Genomic DNA, 24,555 nt, shown 5'->3' on the forward strand with positions numbered 1-24,555 from the left:
AGGCAACTTTATTTTCTTTCATCAGCTTCACCTCAAACTGTAGCTGAGTAGATCAATTGTTACAGATTTAGAATCCACAGCAGTGATAAGAAAACTTCACTGAAAATCTATGGATGTGCAAAGTAAGAAACAAAACAACCACACCAAAAAATGACCCAATACACCTGAGGTTAATAACAAACATTTCACATCTTATCAAGGCTCTCTCACTGCACTAGAATAACTACTTACATCTCAGAGAGGGTCTTGCACCTTGAAGAAAACAACTCAAAACCAGGAAGTCTGTGGATTTCTCTGGTGAGAAAAGTTGTATCAAGACAGGAAACTCCCCTTGGAAAGGCCATCAAAATTATCCCATCCATTTATCCCATCAGGCTTAGGGATAATGGTGAAATTGAAGAAAAAAAAATCCACAGCAGGCCTTCCACAGTGTTACAGAGATAAAGGCATTCTTAACCCTAGAGAAAGTGTAGTACACTTTTGGGAGATCTACTCTCAGGATAAAAATGTCTTCTAGTGAATAGGAATGTTGCTGGTATGCAACAGGATAGCAACTACAAGCCTGAGCCTTGGGATTCACATGGAACCTCTTTTTAAGCCTCATCTTAACAGCCTCCAATGCAACGCTATTCAAAAACCCAAACACAGGTTCTATGTTTTACTTCAATCTCCAGTTTGTGGAGACACTGTGCACTTTTACAGCAAGGCAAAGCTGGTCCCACCCACAAGCTGCAGTTTGTGAAAACACAAAACCAACATGTGTTCTTTTGAGTAAGCCTGGTCTTTCTCAGAGAGACCCAAAACCTCAACGTAAAGTTTGGGATTGACGGCCAAAGCACTAAGCTGCAGCACACATCGGGCTGACAGCAGGTCATGAGCCTAAGCTGACTGAAAAGCTGGCTGATGCTGCAAGGAAAAGGCTATGTACCCTCCTCCTCCTCCCATCTCTACACCCAGTCAAACCCTTCCCACCTCCCTCTGCTCCCCTTGTGGCAGCTCTGGCTCTCATCCAGCTGAGTGCGCTGATTCACCTTACTGACCTCCAGAGAAAACAACTATAGCAAAAAAAGGAGAGCTGAACCATGTCAGTGTCAAACCTACACCAGCATCCTCTCCTCTAAAAGGAAGGAGGAAGCCACTGGAACAGAAAGAATAGCTAGAAAGGTGCAAGATCTTTTGCTTTTTGTAACAAGAAGCTGTTAGGTTGGCCTAATTGTCTTGTTCCATTTCACTTCCCTCAACTGTAGAAAACAGTAAATTGAGTAATTTACTCTAACACAAGAACAAGAGAGTTTGGAGTACACCGGGGACGTTTCAAAGAACCATTCTGGAAATGTCCTGGAGACACTCACCATACCAATGACTTTTCTCAAGGTAAAATACTTTTCTGTCAGATCTCCCGCCTCGCTCAGGGGAGCATCATAGTCATAACTAGTGGGCTGAGGCATATAAGGCATATTAGCACCTATGAGAGGAGGAAAAAAGAATAAGCAATACAAACAGTGGGTTTTTTTCCAAAGGGATCACCTTTCAGAATTCTTTCCAATTACAGCCAGACTCTGCTACATTTTTAGATTCAGTGTAGGCCTTGATGTTTGGGATCTGGCATAAAAACTGCTCCTGATGGAGGACAATGTCCTTGTGAGATTACACCACTCTGTGAAATAATCTAAAGAGAAATGCATTTATCTGTGTTTCAGTTGTTTCACAGCACCGAGTGAAGCAGAAGTAGCCTTAGCAAAGACAAGTACCATGTGAGTTTACTAAAACACGTCGGCAATAAACAAAGAACAGCTAGTGCAGTCATGTCTTTCGCCATGTGCAAGAAGGCAGAACTTATTCTTTCACAAAATACATTACTACCTAATTCATAAACAGTTCCCCTCCACCACTAGTATAATTTTAATAATTTCTTACCATTCCAATAGGCAAAGTTAGTCCCACCTATAAACATGTACCTAAAAAGAAAAAAAATCAGGTTTTGCTGAACTGGGAAAAGAAATCCCCCCAAAATTAAGCTCTACTGAACACACACTTACAGGTTAACGTTAGCACCATGTGCCAGGATTTCATTAAGTGTTTTAGCTATAGTTTCTGCGGGCACAACAGAATGACGGTGCCCCCAGTGATCCAACCATCCAGTATAAAACTCAGAATTAACCTGAAAGGAGGAAGGGCAAAAGAGGAAGGGAAAACATGAAGAGGGAACAAGAACAGAATGCAATGTGAATTAAGATTCTTAACAGTAAGAGGGAAGGACAAAAAGGCACCTTGACTAATTTGAGCCATTTTTAAACTACTATAAATACAGCAAAGTACATATTAAATCAGTCCTTTTCAGTAGAATACAGGTCAAAGGAATTAAAGGATTGTTTCAATAATTTTATAGGGACACTTTGAAAACAACTGCCTAAGCATCAAAACTATGGATTTCATGGGAATCTGTCAACAAGATCTATCAGAAAGATGTGTTTCAGGTGATTGGCATTCAAATAAATGATGGACTCAACATATTCTCTGCAGAATAGCATACACAAACTGGATGTAATTAGAAATATTTCAAATTGCTTTCTAAACAACTCCTTAGCAAAGAGATAATCTCGTACCCTCAATGGACCCTCTCCCTTTGTCAAAATGGCTTCCAGCATTCTCACATCCCACTATAGCTTGTGTAAAACCTCTAGGGTAGCTAAAAACAGGAAGCAACTTCTAATCTGCCCTTTTAATTTTGCTTTTTACTTCTACCTACACACATATCTCACTAACTCATCTAACCATCCTTAGTGTTTCCGCTGCTTTGTAAACATTTGTCTTAGCAAGGAAAACTACTGAAACAAAATCAATACTTTTTGAGACTAAAATAGCATTTGCAGAGCAGCACTTAATTTGACAAACATACAGAGAAGCTCCTCTAGTCACTTTTTCTGACTTGGAAATTATGTCTTCATCAACAGGTCTCTAAAACTGTTCAATGCACTGTTGTCAACCCCTCTCTGATTAACAACTTCAAGATTAGAAATGATGCAAAAAGTTTAAGTGAAAACACATACCAAAGGGCCCTTAGGTTCACTGCTCCTTTGAGCTAAGAATGCTGCTGTGACATTGCCACCTATAAACAGAAAGAAATAAAATTGAGTTGCTACATCCATGACTTTCTGGGTCCGTCATTTTACTGAAATTGGTGTCTTATCTTCCTTCTAGCCTAGCAAAAATCATGACAAGAAAGTGTTTTGGTAGAAAGCTACTCCAGCAAACACAGGAATCAATGCTTTTAACTTGCAAAACTTATTTTAAATATATACATGCACATATGCATGCTTGTTGACATGTCTTTGCTTTTAAGACATATCTTTTGAAAACCCAGCTTTTCTCAGAAATGACATCCTGGCACAAAGAAGTCTGAGATGTGTCAGAATTGCTACTGATCACTGGAAAGTCTAAGTCTGGGGTTACGTTACCAAGGCTACGGGGAAGAACAGGCAATCTCTAAAGAGGTGTTTCACTCTTGATCACTCCTACTGGCTCAAGCCACAGTAGCTGGAAATAACAACTTTGGTGAGTGGCTCACCATTGAATAAAGGATACACACGAAGACGTTCACAATTTCATTTAACTTGCAAGAAAACAGATGCCTGCTAAGCACATGTGTTTGGCTGTAGAGAGAATAACACACAGAAGAGGCTGCACAATAAAAAAAAAAGAAAGTATCTGTCTTGGAGATTGTTTCTTGTGCCTTAAGCCTTTTTGTCAAGTCCATGCAGTATACAAACATTTAAATCCCTACTCTCCTATCAAGAGGGTACTCTCTGATCACACTATTGATGCTTAGCCATCAATTTGCTTCAGGCCTATATCATAGCAAATTGTAGAAGTGCGCACATTTCTAATGATAATTTTCAACAGTATTTTTTTTTTTCTAACAACCTCTGGCTTAGAAAGAAACGTATTTGGATGGCTGGATTCCAGGACAGAAGAGGACATTTAAAAGCCCCAACAGCAAAAAAAAATTTAAAAAAATACAAGGAATCAATGCCAACTATTATTGCTAATTTTCAGGAGATATGTGCTATGAGTAGTGTAAATTGGTCATTCATGATTTCAAGATGCAAGGAAGTGATTATGACTTTCTAACTGGGTGCTCATGGGTGATTCTTGTATGTTTAAGGGCACATCAAATACACATAAATGCCTGTTACCCCATCTAGACAAAGCAGGCAGGTTTGGCAAGCAGTCAAGTCAGTTTGTCCTACCACAAGCACACAGAACTCTGAATTTCTGGTTTCAAACAGCAGTCTCCAACCTGGAGCAAAGTCCACTGTTGCATAAAGACCCTGGAGAGCCCCACATTTCAAGTGAAACTGGCTTGCACCATCAGTTGTGAAGAGCACCACCTCATCCCCAAGATGCAGGCGAAAGAGCTTCAGAAGGAAACGCAGGTAGTTGTAGTCGCAGGCAAAGTAGCTTCCATACTCGTTTTCTACCTGCAGATTAAAAGCAAGTCAGTAAAGCCACAGCCAATTCAGTCTGCATCTGATAACAAAACAGAAAGCACAAGTCCAACCCTCTTCTTCCTTTGACAGTAATGTTGAAAATGTCATTTTAAGTCCAGATCTGAGGAGTAGGAGATGAGACTCATTCTTCTCGCCTGTATTTTACAGTGGAGCCATCACTGTGCAGAGCTAAGACATGTTCCTGCAAAATTCTGTCTCCCCCAAAGTATCTACTTAGCTACAGTGATCATAATACAGTCTCTATTAAAATTTGAGATGTATAACCCACCTCCTGAGCAGACCAATAAAACCATAGAACAGGCTGTGAAATGATCAAAACTGCAACAAAACTGGACATTCAGAACAGAGACAGCTACAAAGGGCTCACATGAACCACAAAGCCCTGCAATGGACTCAAAAGGACTTCAGGGAGAACAGCTCTGCTACTACTGAGAGGTACACGTCTTGCCCCTTTTCCAAGGAGATGAACTTTTCAGCTACAGATCCAATAGGTTCTGATCCTGAAGGTTATTTCTGAAAATCCTGTTATAAGCATCTTATTTCTTCAAAGAATAATTTTGCCCAGTGCTTCTGCTCAACAGACAAAACACACAGTTCAACAAAATTATCTTGGGCATATTATAAGAAGGGTCTCTTATCCCATCCTGTGGAAGTCAGAGAGTTTAAAGAAATTGAAATAAAGCTTTGTTATGATCAAGTACGTATAGAACAATCACTCCCACACATCTAGAAGGAGTTTATGACAGAAGCTACCCACCATGAACATCCAAAATTGTGTCCTGAAACAGTTACAGCTTTGGTTAGGTGCTAAATTAAGCTTACTCCATACTGCTTTTGATTCTATCTACGGGTATTTTTATTCCCCTTTTTCCTGTCAGATTGTTTTAGGCAACCGTAATGTATTTTGGCTTTATGTGAGAATTGCCACAAACCTCAGATCTAAAAAGCTACACAAGTCCCCTCTATTGCTTTACACGGCTGTGGGAAACAACTTCGACAGAGCAGATGAGCACTCTCTGAGCTCTAGAAACAGTGGATTCAGTTCTTTGGGATAAGGTATTTCATCAGAATCTTGCACCTACCTGAAACTTAAGAACTATCTGTGACACCACCACCCAAGATGGGTATCTTGGGAGTGTCTGCAAGAGCAGTATAAGCATTCGTGCTGCTTGGGTTCATCTGATTTTCAGAAAGTTACCTGGACCATGATGATTGGACCTCCATTTTGATAGAGGTAAGGCCTCATCTTTGGCAAAAGGACACCCATCCATCTCTCTACTGCTTCCAGGTAATCTGTGATACACAAAGTATAAATGTTTCACAACTTTTCTGCCTTTTTCTACTTTTGTTTTAAATTACATATGTGTTATCTTTATGTAGTGTTCCAATTATGTAAATTATGAACAGCATTTAAGAACAGATTGCTCTTATACTTGAACAAATGTGCTCTTCTACTTGTTCATAAATGGTTCCAGTACAGTTTACTAAAAAATAAAACACTTAAATACTGAGGAACTTGGAAAATTATCAAAGGGACTTCATTATGTCTCACAGGTTGTCCTAATACATATCAACAGGAAGACAAATTAGACTGTTGACCTATGTACTATTTTTTAAATAGTTAATTTAACCACAATCAGCAGAACTGATTTTGGATATGACATCTATATACTCATCTTCTAAATGCACTTCAATAAACACATTTATGTCCTGTCTCATCTTATTCTTCCATGTCTGGTCCATTAACAGGAGCGCATGAGAATGCTGTAACTCATCCTGAATTGCACACTGACCAGCCAAGGAGGACCCCCATTATAAGTAGCTGTGGCAAACCCAAAACCCTCAAAGCTGAAGCTACCTTGTTTTTTCCTCAATGGTGACAATGATTCCCCTCTTGGCACCAACTTGACAATACTTCAGAAACTTTCTCCCCTACTTTGATTGTTCTACACACTCTTTGAATGCACACTTCCAACTAGAAGTATTGAAGATTTTACTCACACGAAAAACTCTACCTGAATCAGAAGATCTGAGAACAATAGATTTCTTTTCCAATAGCCAAGCAGGAAGACCTCCCTGGGAAAAGAAAGGGAAACACTTCAGTGACATTTTTCGAAAACCTAAGAAGAATTTAGCCTTTTATCAAGACATATACTGAGACATGAAAACTGATTTTCTACAAGAAAGTAGTAATTCCTAATGAAATAAACAAATACAGAGTAAGTTTGTATTGTAAGAAGTCACTTAGGACACACGGATTTTAATACACTAAACCAAGACTCTTGTCTAAGGATAAACCAAGTTAAGTTTGTCTGCTTTAAGAAACATTTGCACTAGATTTACCCTAAAAGTGAGCTGTTACAAAAGGTTGTATACCATGTCCCATTCTGCACAGATGTAAGGTCCAGCTCTCAGGATAACAAGTAATCCAGTGTCATTGGCAAGCTGCAGGAAATACTCTAGATCTTTGCCACCAAAAAAGTCATACGTGCCCATCCGGGGTTCGTGGTAGTTCCATGGGACATACCTATTAGGAGAGAAAATCACCTTCCATTAGGAAACTGAAACTAAAGCAGAATTCTGAACAACAACTATTTGTACTACATGCCCCAGAGATCAGTAATGCTGCTGATCCTTCAGATCAGTAAAAGACAGGAGTAACTCCAGGGCCCTTCTTCTGTCAGGTATTTCATATGGCAGAAGGCATTAAAATTAATACTGAAATTACGGTTATGTCTGCAGGAGTCCCTATCAGAGCAAGAAAAGGTTCTGGTAGTGCCGTTTTGAAACCATGATGTCTGTTCCAAAATTAAATAAACAGTTTTGAAGCTGGCAAGGCAGCTGGCAGCTGCAGAGTGGTGGGAGGTTGATGAGGAGAATGATGTGGTAAACCACTCAGGAAAGAGGAGGCCAAGAACGAGCTTGCCCAAAACAGCACATGATCCTTCATGAATGGATCACCCAGCTTGCACAGGGAACACCAACCAGGCTGACAGGTCTGTGCTGCTGTCACTGCAAAGAACTTGAAAAACACCTAAGCCTCAAATGGCATTGCATCTAGGTTCTGAAAGTTTTCATTGACCAGGAAAAATGCAAGTTCTGGAAAATCACCACTGAAAGAACAATTAAGTTGAGAGATGTTAAGGTGCCCAAGAGCTTGGACAAAGTAAGACTTAATTTCAACTGAGTAATAAAGTACAAAACAAGCAGATCACCATTTGAAAGAACACCTCTGTCCTACGTCCAGAACTTAGGAGACCACAACCTCAGCACAGAACATCTCACAGAAATAAAATAAAAAGAAGTACACTTGGTTGCAAGACAACAAAGAAACAGTAATCTACCAAATACCATGAGTAATGCTGTAGCTGATGATCCCTGCTTGACAACTGTAAGTATTTTGTTTGCCATGGTACTAAGTGGCAGTCTAGCACAAACAGACTAAAATTAGAGATGAGTACAACCTGAGCAAGGATTCAAGGGAATGCAAAAACTCATTCTTCAAAAATTTCTAAAATTCACAAAACTCTGTCCAGTCAAGCAAAGATCCTCTCAGGCAACACTTTTCTTAGTGCCTGGGTTTATTGTTTGTGTGTTCCACATTTAATTTTGTAAGAACTACTCAAGAGGGAAAGGAAGTCCCTAAAATAATGCTTTCAATAAGGAAGAAAAACAGGAACCCTCTCATGAGTACTAAAATGGCCATACACAGACAGACATACACATGAATATCAAATACAAAAATTATAATCTTTCAACCTTTGTGAATATTATAGCAACTCAAATGCCAAGATTTTAAACCACTGTTTGAAAAGATAAAGCTCCAAATTTGTGCACGAGGATGGAGTCAAAGCAATGCACTCAGGTATCAAAATGCAGATTTTTCCCTCTACATGATATATTTTATTTCTGTGTCAAGCTGATCTAATTGTTTCTGAAGCACAATTAAATCACTTGTAAAACAAACTACATGTGCATTTAATGAATATATGAACCATGTGAAAATACACTCATTGAAGAGTTTAATGAACTTGTTCAGAAACATGTCTTAAGGTTTAATTACACTTAATACTGTCTGAGGTGAGGATGAAAGGGTTTCTTCAGCTCCCTCATGCTCAAGACGGAAAAAGATCAAAAAATTCTTCCAGAAACAGTTTCCATTTATGTCACATGCTTAACCTCAACACTGGAAAAAAAAAACAGATTCTAGCGGAGAAAAAGGGAAGAAGAATAAAAAAAACCCCCTTATTTGAAACCGTTTTTATATAATGAATCATGATAAAAACTTATTTTAAATACTGGTCTAAAAATTGTTACTAAGACACTTTAATGCCCCAATGTATTTTCTACAGCTAGTGATGGTCTCAAATGAAATCATTTTACTTTGATATTGTTATCTTTAGTGAGTATAATTGTCACATACCATTGTCAAAATTTACAGTCAGTTGTTAATCCTGTACTGCTTTAGCTACAAGAGTAATGAATTTATAAGGGAAACTCTCATCCTTTTTCAAATTTGAAATATGGCATTTCTTCTGTATTTGAGTTTACATTCCATTTACACACAGTTTCTAAGCTTCATGCCATAATCTTCCTTTCTTTAGAAGTCACAGCTTTCCTCTCCTATTTCAGAGCTTATCAATAGGCAAAAAAAATCACACTTCAACTTACTTAGTGTACAAGATAATTCCCTCTGTAATAAGAGTGTGGGATTTTTTTATTGGTGTAAAATAAATAAATGGTACTACTTTCATAAATGAGCATGCTAGTTGAATTACTCATATATGAGTCTTTAGAAACAGTATTTGTGTTTAAATATTATATAATTTAAATATTTTATGTTCTAAACAGCAGTTCCTTCATGGAAGGATTTAGTACAGGTTTACACCTCTCTGTTCATTAGTCAACAAATAGAGTAAAACAAATAAAATGCTCAACATTCCTTAACTTTCTATGAGCCTTAAAGGTAACTGCAGGTAACTAGGAGTGCCTCCACTGCTCAGTAAATCCTGTGTATATATTCAGCCCCATCTAGTGGCTAATTTTTTATCTGCTCCATGCAAAACAAACCCCCAAATTTTCTGTGCTTTCCAGATGCCTTTGTCAGCCAGCACCCATCTCCAGCTGGCAGACATAGTTCAGAAACTGAAAACAAGGACAGTTACCTGTGCGACCAGACACATCTGCTGAGGTGGGAGTGAGCTCCTCAGCATCCTCCTGCACCACCTTTTGGAATGTCACACCAACCACAACATTAAATTTCAACCTGCTCTTTAGAAGGGGTAGGCCTTGATGTCTTAGGCTTTAATATAAGATCAAGCTTACTGTCATCTGTTTTCTCATGTTCTGTTATTGCTTAAGATACTACCAGGTGCAGAGCGTTATATTCATGTACCGACTTCACCTGTTCCAGAGTCCAGGAGGAGCTGCTGCCTCAGTCATGAGCTGAATGATGCATCAAGGCATAGAGAGCCTTTTGGAAAAAAGAACAGGAAGGAGAACATGTCTGGTTGGCTTTGTCCACAAGGAATTTACAAGCACAATCCCATAATATAAGGATCCTGTTTCCCTTGAAGTGGTAAACCTCACTGGGAACGCCTTGATAAGAACAAGGAAGGCTCCCATATTTCAAATTATAGCAGGACTGTTCCCTGTCTTACGTAAAAAAAACCCAAGCAGCAAAATCACAGTCTTCAGAGATGGCCTCAAGATTGGGAGTCCAACTACCACATTCTGCCAGAAAGTCTCGCAGTGCTGCTGCCCATTCATTCCAGAATGACTGCACACAATTTCTATCTCTGCCTCTTGTTAGCAGTATTACTGATCCAGGAAAGAATATACAGAAGGGAAAACAAAAACCCAAACACATAGACCAATTTCCATTTTTTTTTACCAAAATCACACAAAATCACAGCAGATTTCTTTGGGATAATATTTATAGCTTTATCTCAAGTAATCAAGAGCAGTAAGACTCAATTATTGGCAAACTTCAAAGAAAAACAAGATGGGGTTTTGATTTGTGACGTGCTTTCTTAGCATCAGGAGAGAGAGTGATTAGTGTCAAACGGAAAGACATGTGGATTTGGTTCTTGTCGAAAATGCAAGGTACAGGAGCATTTTCTGCTTCTAAAGTCCACTATTAGATTTATCTTTCACCATGGCAGAAAAAATCCAGAGGTGAACAAAAATGGGAGAGAAAGTCAAAGAATCTCAATCTGCTTTTAGAAAAGAAAAAGGACACTAACAAAGCTGTCATGATGTGATCCAGCAACAACACCTAAAGCCACAAGTGTCATAACCACTTGCCAGCTGCACAGCAGCTTTTGTGCCAAAACAGACACAGTTGGGCTCTCCCAAGAGCAACAGAGATCAGTTGGCACCAGCAAAACAAATCTTCACTCATTCCTGCACAGCAGAAAAACACTAATGCAAAACAGTAAAGCAGAGTAAGAGATCTCAACAAGGGAAAAAAGCAGAAAAGAAAAAAGGAAAAAATCCACCTTGTTAGTGGGAGATCACAAATGAAGAAGGACAAAACAACAAGAAAAAATCCAAACCAGCCCTGCAGCAATTTTGCCATTGAGTAATGGTGATGAGGGGAACGGAAAAAAAATATTCCTATCTCAAAATTCCAGTGATGCAGCAGAGACATGAAAAGGAAATTTAAAAAAAAAAAAAAAAAGGACTGTTTGAAAAAGCTGGAAATGAACAAAGGGCACTGAAAACACATGGGTGCTGGGAGGAGGAGGAAAATTAATCAGTGACATAAGGGAAGTATGAGACACTATGGATCATAGGAGTCACAGAGCCACTGCCTGGACAAAGCCACTGCCTGAACCTTCAAGCCAGAGACCAAAAGGTATAATTTTCAGGTCCACTTTAAATTACTCTTATTTCAGCAAAAAGTACTTACTTGGGCAAATCCAGCAACCCAGTCCTGAGCAAGTGTGTTACTTAATCCCATTGCTCTTATTAATGTGAGCAAAGACAGAACTTGATTCTTTAATAGAAAACAACAAAAACAACCACAAAAAAAAACACTCACCAGAGAGCGACTGCATCATCCCAACACAGGGAAGAGTCTTAAGATATACAAAAAGATAGAGAACCCTAAATTTGGAAAAATTCAACTGTTTTTTCTTTCCCTGCTGTCTGTTCTTCACATACTAACTCTGACTAGTCTCATCCCCAAGTGCACAAAGCAACCACGCAACTTGCAGGTCTAACAACAGTACAGATTTCAAGGGTGAGAAAGGAGAGGTTGTATAACACTCCCACTGAGCCTACAGGCTCTGTCAGAACCTGCATTTTATAGCACAAAAAGCAGGTGGTTTCAAAGAGAAGCTCTAAGTCTTGCAATGACTTAAGAAAAGAAAACAAACCTGTTTGGGAATTGCAACCATGTCTGAAAAGACTGTGCCTTACCCATCTCCACCACTTCCCTCGTCAAGGAAGCTATGGCAAAAATAAGAGTAAGCTGACTTTTTTTTTTTTAATCTGCACCTCATCTGTTGAATTAAATACACACCCAGGTACAAAAGACAAGAAAAATGGACCAAGGGTTTTGAAAACACACACAAAACTGAAAGCTGTTTAAATTTTTTTTTTTTTTAAGAAGTACACCTAGTTCCCCATCCATTTATCGAAATTTAAATGCCCCCAGTGAAACAGCTTGAAATAGCTTTTAAATGTTACTGTAGTCTTCACCAACATTTACAAGGCTTCTGGGTGATACCAACCCAGGCTGTATTAACAGGTTGTAAATACAGTTTCTCATCTAGTCTGCCTTTTGACCAGGAAGTACAATGTTCCTGGCAGAGGCAGAGCATGCACAATTGTTCCTCAGTTGCCAAAGTTCACAGTCCAACAATTTATTTCAGCTCACATTTGCACCCTGGGCTGTGAAGCAAGAGGTGTGCCTATCATCAGGGAAACAGACTGCTGGTTACCACCTGCCCAGCTGCCCCCATTTATGTGGTTAAAGGTCATCCTGTATCACCCTTCCCTTCTCCAGAGCTTCCTCACCTATTACTAGAAAAACAATAAACAAGTAACAATGGCAGCATTCCTCCTAATGACTTCTCATACAGCTCCCAGGACCACAAATCACGTGGCAAGCCAACAGCTACTCACGTTTGAATGGCATCAAGCCCTGCCATCTTCATCTTCAACAGGCGATCTTTCCAGTAATACGAGGGCACCCGCGAGTAGTGAATGCTGCCGGAGATGTAACGGAAAGGTTTTCCATCCTTCACAAAGCAGTTGGAATCATAATCAATCCCAAAACTCCTCTCGGGCATGTTCTGTACACAAAAACAAACAAAAAAAAATACACAGTGTAATTTTTTTTCTGCCTTGAAAGACACAGAGAACAGGCTACACAACATCTGTGGGTTGTCTACAATAGAAGATACAATGGTCCTAAAACAAGAGATGTGAATGACTTTCCTCTAGCTATCTACAGCCCACCTGAGCCTCAGCACAACAAATCAGCAAAAGGGAGCCAGTGCAACATATCACAGGATAAAAGAACAAGGAAACTAGCAGATACAGTTCAAAGAAAACACACTCCCTCCTGAAAAATGGAGGACGAAATTGCTAAGCCAATATGCCTATCCCTAGACTGTCATTAAACAGAGCAACTGAGATAACACTCTACAATCATTTCAAGACTACAAACTCCAAGGAGGAAGACAACAGCATGTTTCATCTGCAACAAAGGCATTATTTTACAGAAAACCTAAAAAACATTGTGGAAAATGTCCTAGACACACATAGCAATTGAAAGCATTCTGCCAACAGTGAACAAGTGAAATTGTGTGACGGACATGTAACAACAGATATGAGAGGATACAGCAAGGAGCTGGCAGGGAAACAGGAAAAGCAAGGGGCTGCCAAGTGCTGCACAGCAGAGGCTTTTTATGCTCTGTTTCCACAAACCTGGAGCCATTCTTAAGGTTACTTAACTTCATTAAGATAAATAAATCTTGATTTAACAAAGATATGGGCAGGTCAGGCCTCTCCAAAATCAGGACCACACAGAATTCAGAAATACAAACCAACTGCTCTGCAACAAATGTAACTGAAAGGTTGAGATGCTCCACAGGAAATTATGATGCTGTAGTAACTCCAGGCTCTTAGACCTCAAGCAAACTACTGCTGCAGAGGATGCACAGGTACATACAGCTGCTTACTTCCTGTTCAATTTAAACATATGTGACTTTTTCCTGATCTTTCATTTATAGCCTGTATCTTGATGGCTGGGCATGCTGCACTAGGATGGAATTGTTCAGTGTGTACCCGTGAAGGAAACTATTCACCCTTACAGACACCAAGCAGATGTTTCACATTCTTCAAACGTTTTTACTCTAGGGCACTGTGACAAGTCACAGTACTAATGCAGAACTGAGTGCTCCAAAATGATCATGACCAAATGGAACTCAGAAACCAAACACAACACAGAAAAGAAACCATAAAAAGGCATCACTATGGATAGAAGCACCTTACACATTAAAAGGCCATTATCCCTGGAAATAAGGAGAGGCAAAATAAATTGCTGTGGTGTCCCCCTGTAAGAGGGTTTTAGCCCCCTCACTCAGACTAACCACATCAAGAGGTCTATGGAAAAGATCCTTGTTCCATTCATGGCAGAGAACTGTTGAGACAATGAATGTTGAAAAAAATGTTTACATGCCCTCAGGGACAGACACCATGTCTATCTTACAACAATTAGAAGGAGGTATTAGTTATGAAAGTGGATATCATTCAACCAGTTACCATTTAGAAGTCAGGTTTTTAAAGCTGTGACCATAGCTGTAAATCACCTTCCTAACACATACACTTTCTGACAGTGTGTTACTACGTGGGTGAGGAGAGGGAGGAAGCCACCAGAATACTCCAAATTCACCTCATTCATCATTCATCGTAAACAGACTTCCTTCATAATCAATTCCTCAGCATTACTTCATTGTCAGTGGCTGATCCAGGGCTTGCAACAAAAACAAGAGTGTTGTCCTCATGAACTTATGTCTGGCTCTGCCAATACTGTATACTCACCATTGTGAATATGCAGGGAATTTATTCCCACTTGGTCTCCCTAGAAGATGGGGTAGTGAGTCTACTCGTTTGGTAAGCAACACACACTAACAGCACTGTTTGGGGTGTCAGTTCCTTCATTCCAAATCCTATCAGTGCCCAGCTGAAAATTCAGACCTTTACAGGCAATGAATGATACAACGTTGCACCTTACATCCTCAGACCATACTTACATGGAAAAGAGAAGAACTAAAGAATTTGTCCTTGCTTAAATCTAGTAAGAGTTTATTTTTGTAACCTTAATGCTATTTCAACACTTTAAAATGTGCATGTCCCTTGACATAAGATTTTTTTCCCATCTTCAACACACGGAACTGTTTATCAGTGGCAAAAATCTCTCATTCTCCAAACCTACAAAACAGAGGGGTTTTTCTTATTTAGAAGGCAAACAAATGTGGCTACAAATTCTACATCTCTGAAGATTTTTAGCCTCTCTCGGCCCAATCACAGAACACCTCTTTCTCGAAGTCAAAGCTTAAGTACCAAAAGTGAGAACCACAAATCACTAATTTTCTTCTGTTCCTGCAAAAAAATTCTCTTAGTAACCTTTCTCTGCCCTTTCAGTGGTCCTTTTCTCTGCATTACATCCTCACCCCTGCTGTCTGGACCACCTTCTCCTAGTAGGCTTTAGGAAAATGTAATAGTGGCCTTTCTCACTTTCCACCATGCCTCATTTAGCGGTGGGGGTGTAAGAGTTCCCAAAACTAGGCAGGTTTATTGTTGGTAGCTTTTTGTTAGTAAATAGAATGAGTGTGTAAGAACTATTCAGCACAAACTGCTACAATGCATACTGGTGCAAAATAAAAGGTCATGAGAGGCCTTGTGCTTGATTATAAGAATAAAGTTTTATTTATTTCCAACATTTAACGCATTTGTTATACCACAATTTACATATTTTCCAATCAATTCTATAGTAATTATACAATAAATATAATTTTCACAAAGTGACAATATTATTATATTCTGCTATTAATTCTGACATTAATTACCTCCTCCTCAGCCCCCAGTTAAGTGGCCTTTTACAGGATAAAATATATATTCATTTAGTTAAATTCTCCAGATTAAATACATTACACACACACATAAAATTTACAAAAAAAAATTAAAAATTACAAAACAAGCAGCACAGCAATTTTTCTTCGTCTGAAATACTGAACACAGGTCTGCATTGTGCACATTCAAATCAGACTGGAAAAAGTATAGAAAGAACCTTGAAGGACAGTTAGAGATTGCTGATTAGAGAGATTATAGAAAGGGTTCATTGCTTTTATCAAACAGAAAGCTGATCTAGGATACTTTCCATTCATAATTAAAAACCAAAATAAAGAGAAGGCTTTGAAGTCTTTTGGCACAGAAAGAAAACATTTTAAGTAAGATGTAATCCCCAAGCAAACAACCTTTCAGAGGGAGAGATACAAAAAAAAAAAATGGGCAAGAACTAAATTACATCAGGAGAACTCAATAAATTTATGAAATGACAATATGACCACGCCTAAAAGGATGCATATCTGCTTCTGAAAGGGTACATAATTATCTTCCAAGAGAGGCACATACAAAGTAATGAAGAAATTCTGGGATGGAAGGACCCCTTCAGCTACGTTTTTGCACACACTTGATCAGAATGAAGAGAGAAATAAAAAGGGCACAAAAAAAAGAGTAAGGAATACTGGCAACTCACTGAGAAACTGGCACAATCTAAAATCAGTCCCACAAATGCCTCCTGCTGAGGAAACTGGCTTAACAATTAGCCTTATTAACATGGTAAGAACAATCAGTGCCACAAGTGTAAAAATCCTCCTGGACTACTGGCCAGGCGAAAATACTCCACACCACTAAACCCAGAGCACAGCTCTTAACTGAAGGGATGCTGACAAGTAACCAGAGGGTTACAGGCTATCAAAATTCCCTCCTCATAAGACCATCTGACACTATGTCACCAACTGCAAAAAGCCTCAGATGGATCCCACATGGACAGCAGGCAGTGTTGAATACACATGGAAACTTTAGGATACTTAAGCAAATATTATAAAACAATCCTTAAAAAAAAGTTTACAAAATTATAAGTGTTGGGAAATTGAAATTATCTAATCTGGCAAGCAGAAAGCATGGCTGGTAAGATACTCAGTTTTCAGACTGAGAGGACTGACTTCAACAATTCCACTAACTTTTGTGACACATTTACAGTATTTCTCATCATTCCTGAGTAAAAATGTCAGATGTTTGTACAGAGGAGCAGGATACAAAACCAGCATAGGAATTAGAAACTCTGCCCGGGAAGTGTCTGGAGTGGATGAAGTTGAACCTCAAAATTTAACTTACAAAACCCCTCAAATTAACAAAGACTATGGTACTTTGAAAACTCACTTGTCAAACACACCCCCATAATCTCCTTCAAAAGGAGAACCGAAACTGAAGAACAAAACCAAGTGTTTATGGTTGTCTGGCTCAGGATCACACAGGAAGGCAGGAAAAGACTGAACAGCACGGCTCTGGTCTTCCATCCCCAGTTTCCTGGATAAGAACCCTCCTTTTGCCCCATGCTGCGGGTCTGCCTGAGAGGAACACGGGCACTGATGGGCAAGAAGGCAGAGCAAGGGAAACCCTGTAGCTACAGCTGCAGACTACAGAGGCGGGATTCCCAGACTCCAATTGTTTGTGATGTTTCACACAGCAACAATGAGGTGGGAGAGGAGAGGAGAGGAGAGAGAAGATGTACAGAAGCGTTTCATCAGCCTGGACAGAAGTCACACGTTATTTTACAACCTGGCTTCCTTACGTGAACACAAAGATATAGAAACAAGAATGTACGTATCAATTATTCTCTAATACCTCAAATTTGCCATAATTATGTTAATTTACGATAAGCCCTTTTACGAAAGATGGGAAGAAATCCTCCATCCCTCATTATGCTGTAGCAGTCACTCTGCTATTTGCCCATCAGACAACCAGGACAGTGACATGCAAATGCTCTTTGGAAAAGTCACCTGCTGCAGAGTTTAGTCTCATTTAAAGAGGACATAATTAACTTAAACACTAAAGCCTTTAACAAATTTCAAGCATTAAATTATTTGCATTGTTTTCAAATAGCATCTACTTGTTCTTGCAAGAGAAAAATCATGGAGGAAAAATTAGGCAGAAATAAAAATACAGAATGAAGACAAAAGACACTGAGTATTTAAACTTTGGAATTAGTGCTTTATATAAGGAGGTACTGTATGCTCAGACAGCAACAGGAGTTAATTTTGGAATTTTTCTCATTTGTTTTTATTAGAGCTATTTTCAGTATGCCACTACTGGATGCCCAGCTATTCTGGGGAAAATGCCTGAGAGAGACAGCTACTTTCACCTTTTGGTGTCAGTCTCACCAACTTTTTAACTGGACAAAACTGAATTTCAGAACTGATGCCTGGCAACTTATAGTACTAGTCAGAAGCACAGACTGGAAGCCCTGGTGCATGCTGCAGACAGCAGGATAAAGATATCTAGACTCAATTAAAAGGAACTCCTAAACTATTAAACTATTTCTTTCCCATAACAGCTCTAGCATAAGCCTCCTAGAGTTTACACACCTAGTGCACATTCTTGCAGGCCTTTCTGCGAAACATGCATAAGTGACTTCACTGCACAAGCTCAGAACTTCACCTGCCTGAGATTTGATCCTGCAGCTGCCTGATTGATACCAAACAGTGGTATCCATCAGGAAGTAGCTGCAGGACACAGGTATTGCTAAACATCCACAGGACACACATTATCTCCATGACATCAGTGTTATCTTTAAATGCAGAACCTCAACAATAATGAACTCAAAGACCTAATTTCTTCAGTAATTTAACATGTCCCAAATTTGTTTCACAGGCCCAAGATACAGTTAGTGTTTTCTGCTCAAACTTAACAGAACCTGCTGAAGTTCAGCCCAACATATCTTCTCTGGCTTCCCTGAAAAAGAATCTGCTTTCATAGTAGAAGAGCCAAAATACTGGCCAAAAAAAACCCAAAAAAACCCCAGAAGTCTGTCAAATGGAAAACTCCTCAAGGAGAACGTAGAATAATCTCTGTTATTTCAGCTCTGCTGCCCAACCTCATGGGTATTCCATAGTACATCGTCCCCGGGCTGACATAGACGAAGGTACTCTGCCCAACTTGGTACAAGCCAACGAAGAATGGATTCAGAAGATAAGCTCCGGCATTTAGAGGGAAAATCTGCCCTCCGTGAGTATGGCCAGAGAGAATTAAATTTATGTCTGGTCTCTCCTGAAGGGCCCACTTTGCAGCAATTGGCTGATGAGCTAAGAGCACTATTGCATGCTCACTGCTACAACCTCTGAGAGCTTTTTTCAAATCCATGCCGTGTCCCGAATAGCGCAACACATCTGCTTCAATATCATCCACTCCAGCCAGGCAGAACCAGTCAGAAGTGCTCTTTGGTGAAACAATCTTCACATTCTCGTTATGCAACGGCTGAATGTTAAATGATTTTAACAGCTCGAACCAGTTGCTAACATCTGAGGTGTAGTACTCATGGTTTCCTGTGACAAAGTAAGTCCCCAAAGGAGAATCAAGTTCTCCAAGAGGTTCAACAGCAGGTCGTATGATTTTTGCCTCAGCATCAGATAGGTCCCCAACAATCACGGTGATATCTGGTTTTAAAGCCTTAACCATTCTCACAATCATGGCAAGCTTAGTCTTCCCAACTGTAGGCCCCAGGTGGATATCTGAAAGCAACACCACTTTCAGGTTATTCATCGTTGAGGGCAGCTTGTGGACTGGAATCTCCACTGAATTCACAGTAGGAGGCTGGGAAGCATTTAACAGCCCAACAACAGTCAGCACAACAGTCAGCAACACTGCCAGAACTGGTTTCAGTGCTGTTCTGCTCTTGCTGCCAGTGCCTGCCTTAGCAGCTCTCCCAGCCAAGAACTTGTAAGCCTGCTCGACAGAGCCTAGAGTGAAGAGGAAAAAGATGAGAATAATATAGGCCCCCAAGCAAGTGTAGGCAGCTAGGGAAAAGAAATAGGGCTCTTCTGCAACAAGAAATAGCAATGTAAAGAAGCTTGAATGAGCCAAAGCTAGAAACACGAACACAGCTACTTTCCACAGCATGAAACAGAAGGAGCTGGCAGCTGAAGACCTGGTGAACGTGGTGACTGTGCTTCTCCAAACATGAAGAGAGCCCACCAACATGAGTGAATTAATAAACAGTGCCATTTGCAGTCTTAGAAGCCAGTGCCGTGTCCTGAAATCGAGTTTTTCCGCCAGGTAACTCCGTGATAGCATCATGGAGAAGAACACCACTGCTGCAGCCACTATAGCCTTTGCTTCAATGGGCAGTTGCTTGAAGGAGATCATCTTGGCTTCCTGACTGTTCCCTCCTGTTCTGCAGAAGTCTCCAGTAGTCAATAAAGTGGTTATGAACGGGTGCCTTGGGTCAACAAAGCCTGCAACCAGGAACCAGTATGAGCCACTTTAAAATATTACACACATTCCCTTTTTCCCAGACTGCAACAAAGGACTGTTACTCTACATACTTCACAAGATGCTGGGTCATGCAGAATCACTGTCATAAAGACACAAAGGAGATGTCCCGAAGTAGAGTAAATCAGACAACAGAAAAGACTGCTTGCTGGAAGTCTCCTTCCGAGCTCCCTGTCTGCCTCCCTCAATCATTTCTCCCCCATACACCCTTTTCTTTTAAGTGCTTTTTTCTCATCAAGATTTCCTAACAGTAGATAGCAACACATCACAACAGGCATGCAGTGAGTCCAGGGAACGACCATTATAGCATTTGTAAATCCCATACATGTTCTGGGACTAAGTTGCTTCTGATATTAACTTAGTACATAATTTCTGTTCCTCTTGCCAAGCAGTTGGCTCCATCTGAAAAGCAGGCATCACCCTACATCAATCTTAGCAAATGCAAGAGGTTCTACTAACACATGCTACCGCAGCAGTGAAATCCCCACTGGAAAAGATGCAACTGTGGTCCCAGAAACTGCAGATGATCAGCAGATATCCTTGCCTGCCACTGTGAATCAGATTTCTTCAAAGTCCTGAAAATCAGTAGGTTCAGTGAAACTCACACTGTTTTACTACTCACTTCCAGCTCACTTCCATTACATGTAGTTTGCCAGGACTCAACACCTGTTCTAGTATATCGTGGTCTAACAGGATGCAACTGAGTGGAAAAGGGATTAAAATACCAACCCTGCTCCTTTAGAGGGGAGCACAGAATCTAATGCATGTCTGCTCACAGGCTGAAAACAAACAAGCAAGCATCAGTTATGTTTGAATGGTAGCAGAATTCCCCGGTTTGCTCTGTATTTGGCTCACTCACAGTGTTTCTATTAACGCTCACAGGTTGCACATTCCTATTTAGAACAAACCTATTGTTTTATTTTAATCATAGATGAAAGAAGTTTGGATAGCCTTTCATAACACACAACAGAGACCATGTCTGACATAACAGTCCCATAATAGCACACTTATTTTCAAAACACTTCCTGTCTCTCAATCCACACTTAGATAGAGAAAGCAAGCAATCATTACGGCCAAAAATATCTCAGAATTAGGGCACAAAAGCAGCATTGTAGGGCTCAGCAGTGAGCCTGAGCCCAGAAGTCTTCGAACACCAGTTTGGCAGGTTGCTTATCTGCTGCATATGCCCTCAAGCTAATTTAAAAGAACATTAGCACATCTCTGATGACAGGAACCTTTGATCTACTTTGAGGACTAGATAAAGTTTCAAAAAGACCCCTTCCCTCATTGCTTGTGTCAGGGAAATCGTGCCTGCCCTCAAGCCCTCTCAGTTGTTACTAAACTACTCTTAAGAAATAGTGCTGTTTTACACATAGGTCTCTACAAAAAACACACAGAGCTAAGAAGATAAGGGCACAAGAAATGCCCTACTGATTCAAGTCCATAAGTCCTCCAGGCACCGTACAATCTTCTGTCAAGACAACAGCAGTAAGAAATGCTGTTTAAAGAAATGACAGGACCCCAGCCACAGCCTGTGGTCTGCTCCCTCATACTCCTTCAGCTGACAAAGCCGCTGCACTAGGGATGTTAGAAGGCAAATCCTTGCACAGTCATTTCTGGATGTTGTTTATGATCCTGATGTATTTAAATTTGGCAAATCCATATTTTTTAAATTTGTTAAGTACTGTCTGGTTCTACAACCTCCCACGGCAGCAAATTCTCGAAACTATGTACATTTACAGTATTTTATCGGTTTGAAACTAACCCATTAAATCCCCCAGAAGTGCTAATACTACCAAGTTTGAAGGGCGTTTGTTCTTCATTCCTCTTGCCTGTCACCTTCAAAATTTTGGAAGGCTCAGCCACCACCTCACCCCTCAGAGGCCACACTAACTGTGACCCAGTCTTCCCTTCCACAAGGTCTCACGTGCTGCAGTTCTACTGTTCATGCACCTTCAACCACCTGTGCCCCATCCAGCTACAACATCTACCAAGCTAACAGTCACACTCTGCCTCAAACTCGAGGCATAAACCACGAGAAGTGTGGAGCCTGAGGATTCGCCCTTAGGCTGTGGTGTCCCCCCGAGACAAGGAGGCTACAACAGAATCTATGGAGAACAGGTGAAACCCCTTTCCTCCTCTCACACACCACAGGATGAGCAAGTTTTCCCACGGGATCTCCCAGCAGTGTCGGTACCGGTTTCCCCACGACCCCGGGTTGCTCAGCGAGGCCTCCACGATTCCTGGGCGCGCATGGAGTCCCGGCGCCGGCAGCCCCGCTCCGGCCGGGCGGCACCGCCAGCCCCTCCGCACCTCCAGCGGGCCGGCCTGCTCGGGAGAAGGGCGCGGACCCTTCCCTGCCCCGGCTCCGGGATCTCCCCCTCGGCGCAGCCACAAGCCCGGCACCCGCGCCCCGTGCGCCGCCCATGAGCCCCGAATCGCTCATGGTTTCAGAAAGGACCGAGGCGAAGCGGCTTCCTCCGGCGGCGGGAGGAGGCCCCTGCCAGCCCTCCCTCGGCCACGCCGGCCCCCCGCGCCCCTCAGAGCCGCCCCCCGCTGCCCCCGGGTGTCCCTGGAGGAGGGGGAGGCGAGGCGGGCACTCACCGCCGCCCGGAGGAGCGCGGCCAGGGCGGCCAGCGGGAGCAGGAGCCGCAGCATGGCGGGCGGCAGCCAGGAAACGGCGGCGTCAGCTGACGGCTCCGCCGGGAAACGGCCGGCGCTGGACGGGCATCCCTCCTCCTCCTCCTCCTCCTCCTCCTCCTCCCTCCCCACCGGCACCGCGGCGGCTGCGCTCCACCCCTCCGAGCCCGGCCTCCTCCCGCCCTCGCCTCGCGGGTCGCCCCCTTGGGCAGCCCGTCATGTGCGCCTGGGGCCCTGCGGGTGGGTGCGCTGCTGCCCGTGGTAGAGCACTGCAGTGCAGTGTCGGGAGCTCACAGGAGGCTTTTGGATACAGCCTCCGATAGTGAATACATCCCAGGATTTCTCCCACACAGACGTTTCCAAGATGGAAAGGTCTTGCTGACCTTTACCTCCCCTGGGCAGCCCATCATCCTGACAGGAAGCACTGGGCCTAGGTGCTCTCCTTCCCATGTTAAAGCACTGTCATCGTCTTTCAGGAGCCCTGCACTGAAATCAAGAGACAGACTCCAATTCTGAGCACATCTCAAAAGTTTGTTCCCACACCAAAGGTACCAGGACAGAAAGCTGATTCTGGCCTTTGCCTGCAGTGGTCAGACCATCATCTGCAGCACCACACACACTCTGGCCGGCCCGAGGCCAAGGACTTGCCCCAGATCCCCAGAGGAATGACAGAACAGCCGCCTCTGCCACCTTGGCTGGGCAGAAAGGCAGAAAGAGGCATTTTCCTGGGGGACCTCACTAACTAGTTCCCGGAGCAGCTTGAATTTTGCTCACTTCATATCCAGAGTTGAAGTTTTGCTGACACTTTTCATCATGTCAGCAGAGATTTTAAACTTGATTGCTTCATGGTTGCTGTGGCTAAGAAAATCATCACTCAAGAAAGTCACAAATCATCACTTTGCCCACAAGTCCGTCTCTGTTAACAAGCAACAAATCAAGGACGGCACCTTTCCCAGTCAGTTCCTGGAGAACCTGTACCAAGAGGTATAGGTGTTTTAGGAATCTTATGGACCTGTGTTATCAACTATCTTGATTTACAGGTACTTCTTAGTTGCTTGAAGACTAATTTGTTGGTGTTGTCATCCTGGCTGGGTGGCCTGTAGTAGATTCCCATAATCACACCCACTTTATTTGTTTGTCCTTTAATCCCTACCTGGAGGCTCACTTATGCCAGTGACTGTGCATCTCTGGGGCTGAGCCAAGCTCCTCTTGCTTGTTCCTCATGTTGTGTTAGAAGCACTTCAAATGCAGTTCTTTGCACCCAGGGCCTTGTGTAGCCAACTAAGGATCTCACTGGCACACAGTCTCTCAATCTTTGATGTGCCATTTTTTTGCTCATCCCTGGTGAGCCTCGTTTTATCCCTTTGTCCTGCACTCTTCTGCAGGGAGTTAACCCAGGAGTTAAAAGTCACAGTGTGAACCAGCCTACAGTGTGAATAACAAAGCCAGTGGTTCTCCTAAAATAGTACTTGGACCTGAGATCTGTAAAGGTTTTATATCCCTTGAGAACAGATGCAGCCAAAAGAATGTTTACTCTAAAATGGATACTCCAAACTAGGCAAGCAGGCACAGGCGCTCCCAATTTAACTAAGAATACACAGCACAGGAATATGAAGACCTGACAGGTATGAGAACGTTTAACACCAGCCTTTGGAGTCTGGTTTGTCTGTCTCTGCTTGCTAAGTGCTCTGTAAAAGGAGCTGCTGGTGACATGGCTCTGTAGAGGAATTGCTAGAACATTCCTTGCCAGCAAACAGGAATTGGGTTCACAGAAATACGTATATATATATTTTTTTTTTGTGGTAGAAACTGGAGAACTGTGTATTTTCAGTACCTA

General features: G+C 41.7%; 2 protein-coding genes across 2 annotated transcripts in view; both read right to left on the reverse strand.

The window, feature by feature from the left end:
* The window catches only part of GLB1 (galactosidase beta 1), a 41,285-nt gene extending 18,524 nt beyond the window's left edge, over positions 1–22,761 (reverse strand). The window contains exons 1-10 of the mRNA XM_066193130.1: positions 22,683–22,761; positions 12,645–12,814; positions 6,888–7,038; positions 6,527–6,587; positions 5,710–5,804; positions 4,301–4,481; positions 3,051–3,109; positions 2,040–2,161; positions 1,918–1,958; positions 1,353–1,465 (exon numbers count right to left, since the gene is read on the reverse strand). Of these exons, the coding sequence (XP_066049227.1) occupies positions 1,353–1,465; positions 1,918–1,958; positions 2,040–2,161; positions 3,051–3,109; positions 4,301–4,481; positions 5,710–5,804; positions 6,527–6,587; positions 6,888–7,038; positions 12,645–12,814; positions 22,683–22,736 (1,047 nt within the window). The 5' untranslated portion in view covers positions 22,737–22,761. The remainder of the gene's footprint in view (positions 1–1,352; positions 1,466–1,917; positions 1,959–2,039; positions 2,162–3,050; positions 3,110–4,300; positions 4,482–5,709; positions 5,805–6,526; positions 6,588–6,887; positions 7,039–12,644; positions 12,815–22,682) is intronic.
* Positions 15,433–22,756, reverse strand: TMPPE (transmembrane protein with metallophosphoesterase domain). Its single transcript, XM_066193139.1, has 2 exons — positions 22,683–22,756; positions 15,433–20,041 (listed from the first exon to the last, which is right to left on the reverse strand). The coding sequence occupies exon 2, from the start codon at positions 19,950–19,952 to the stop codon at positions 18,636–18,638; it is 1,317 nt and encodes a 438-aa protein (XP_066049236.1). The 5' UTR covers positions 19,953–20,041; positions 22,683–22,756; the 3' UTR covers positions 15,433–18,635.
* Positions 22,762–24,555: the final 1,794 nt, after the last annotated feature.

This window comes from Chamaea fasciata, unplaced genomic scaffold, assembly GCF_029207755.1.
Source record: "Chamaea fasciata isolate MVZ Bird 193981 ecotype frontalis unplaced genomic scaffold, bChaFas1.0.hap1 SCAF_1, whole genome shotgun sequence".
NCBI classification, from domain to species: domain Eukaryota; kingdom Metazoa; phylum Chordata; class Aves; order Passeriformes; family Sylviidae; genus Chamaea; species Chamaea fasciata.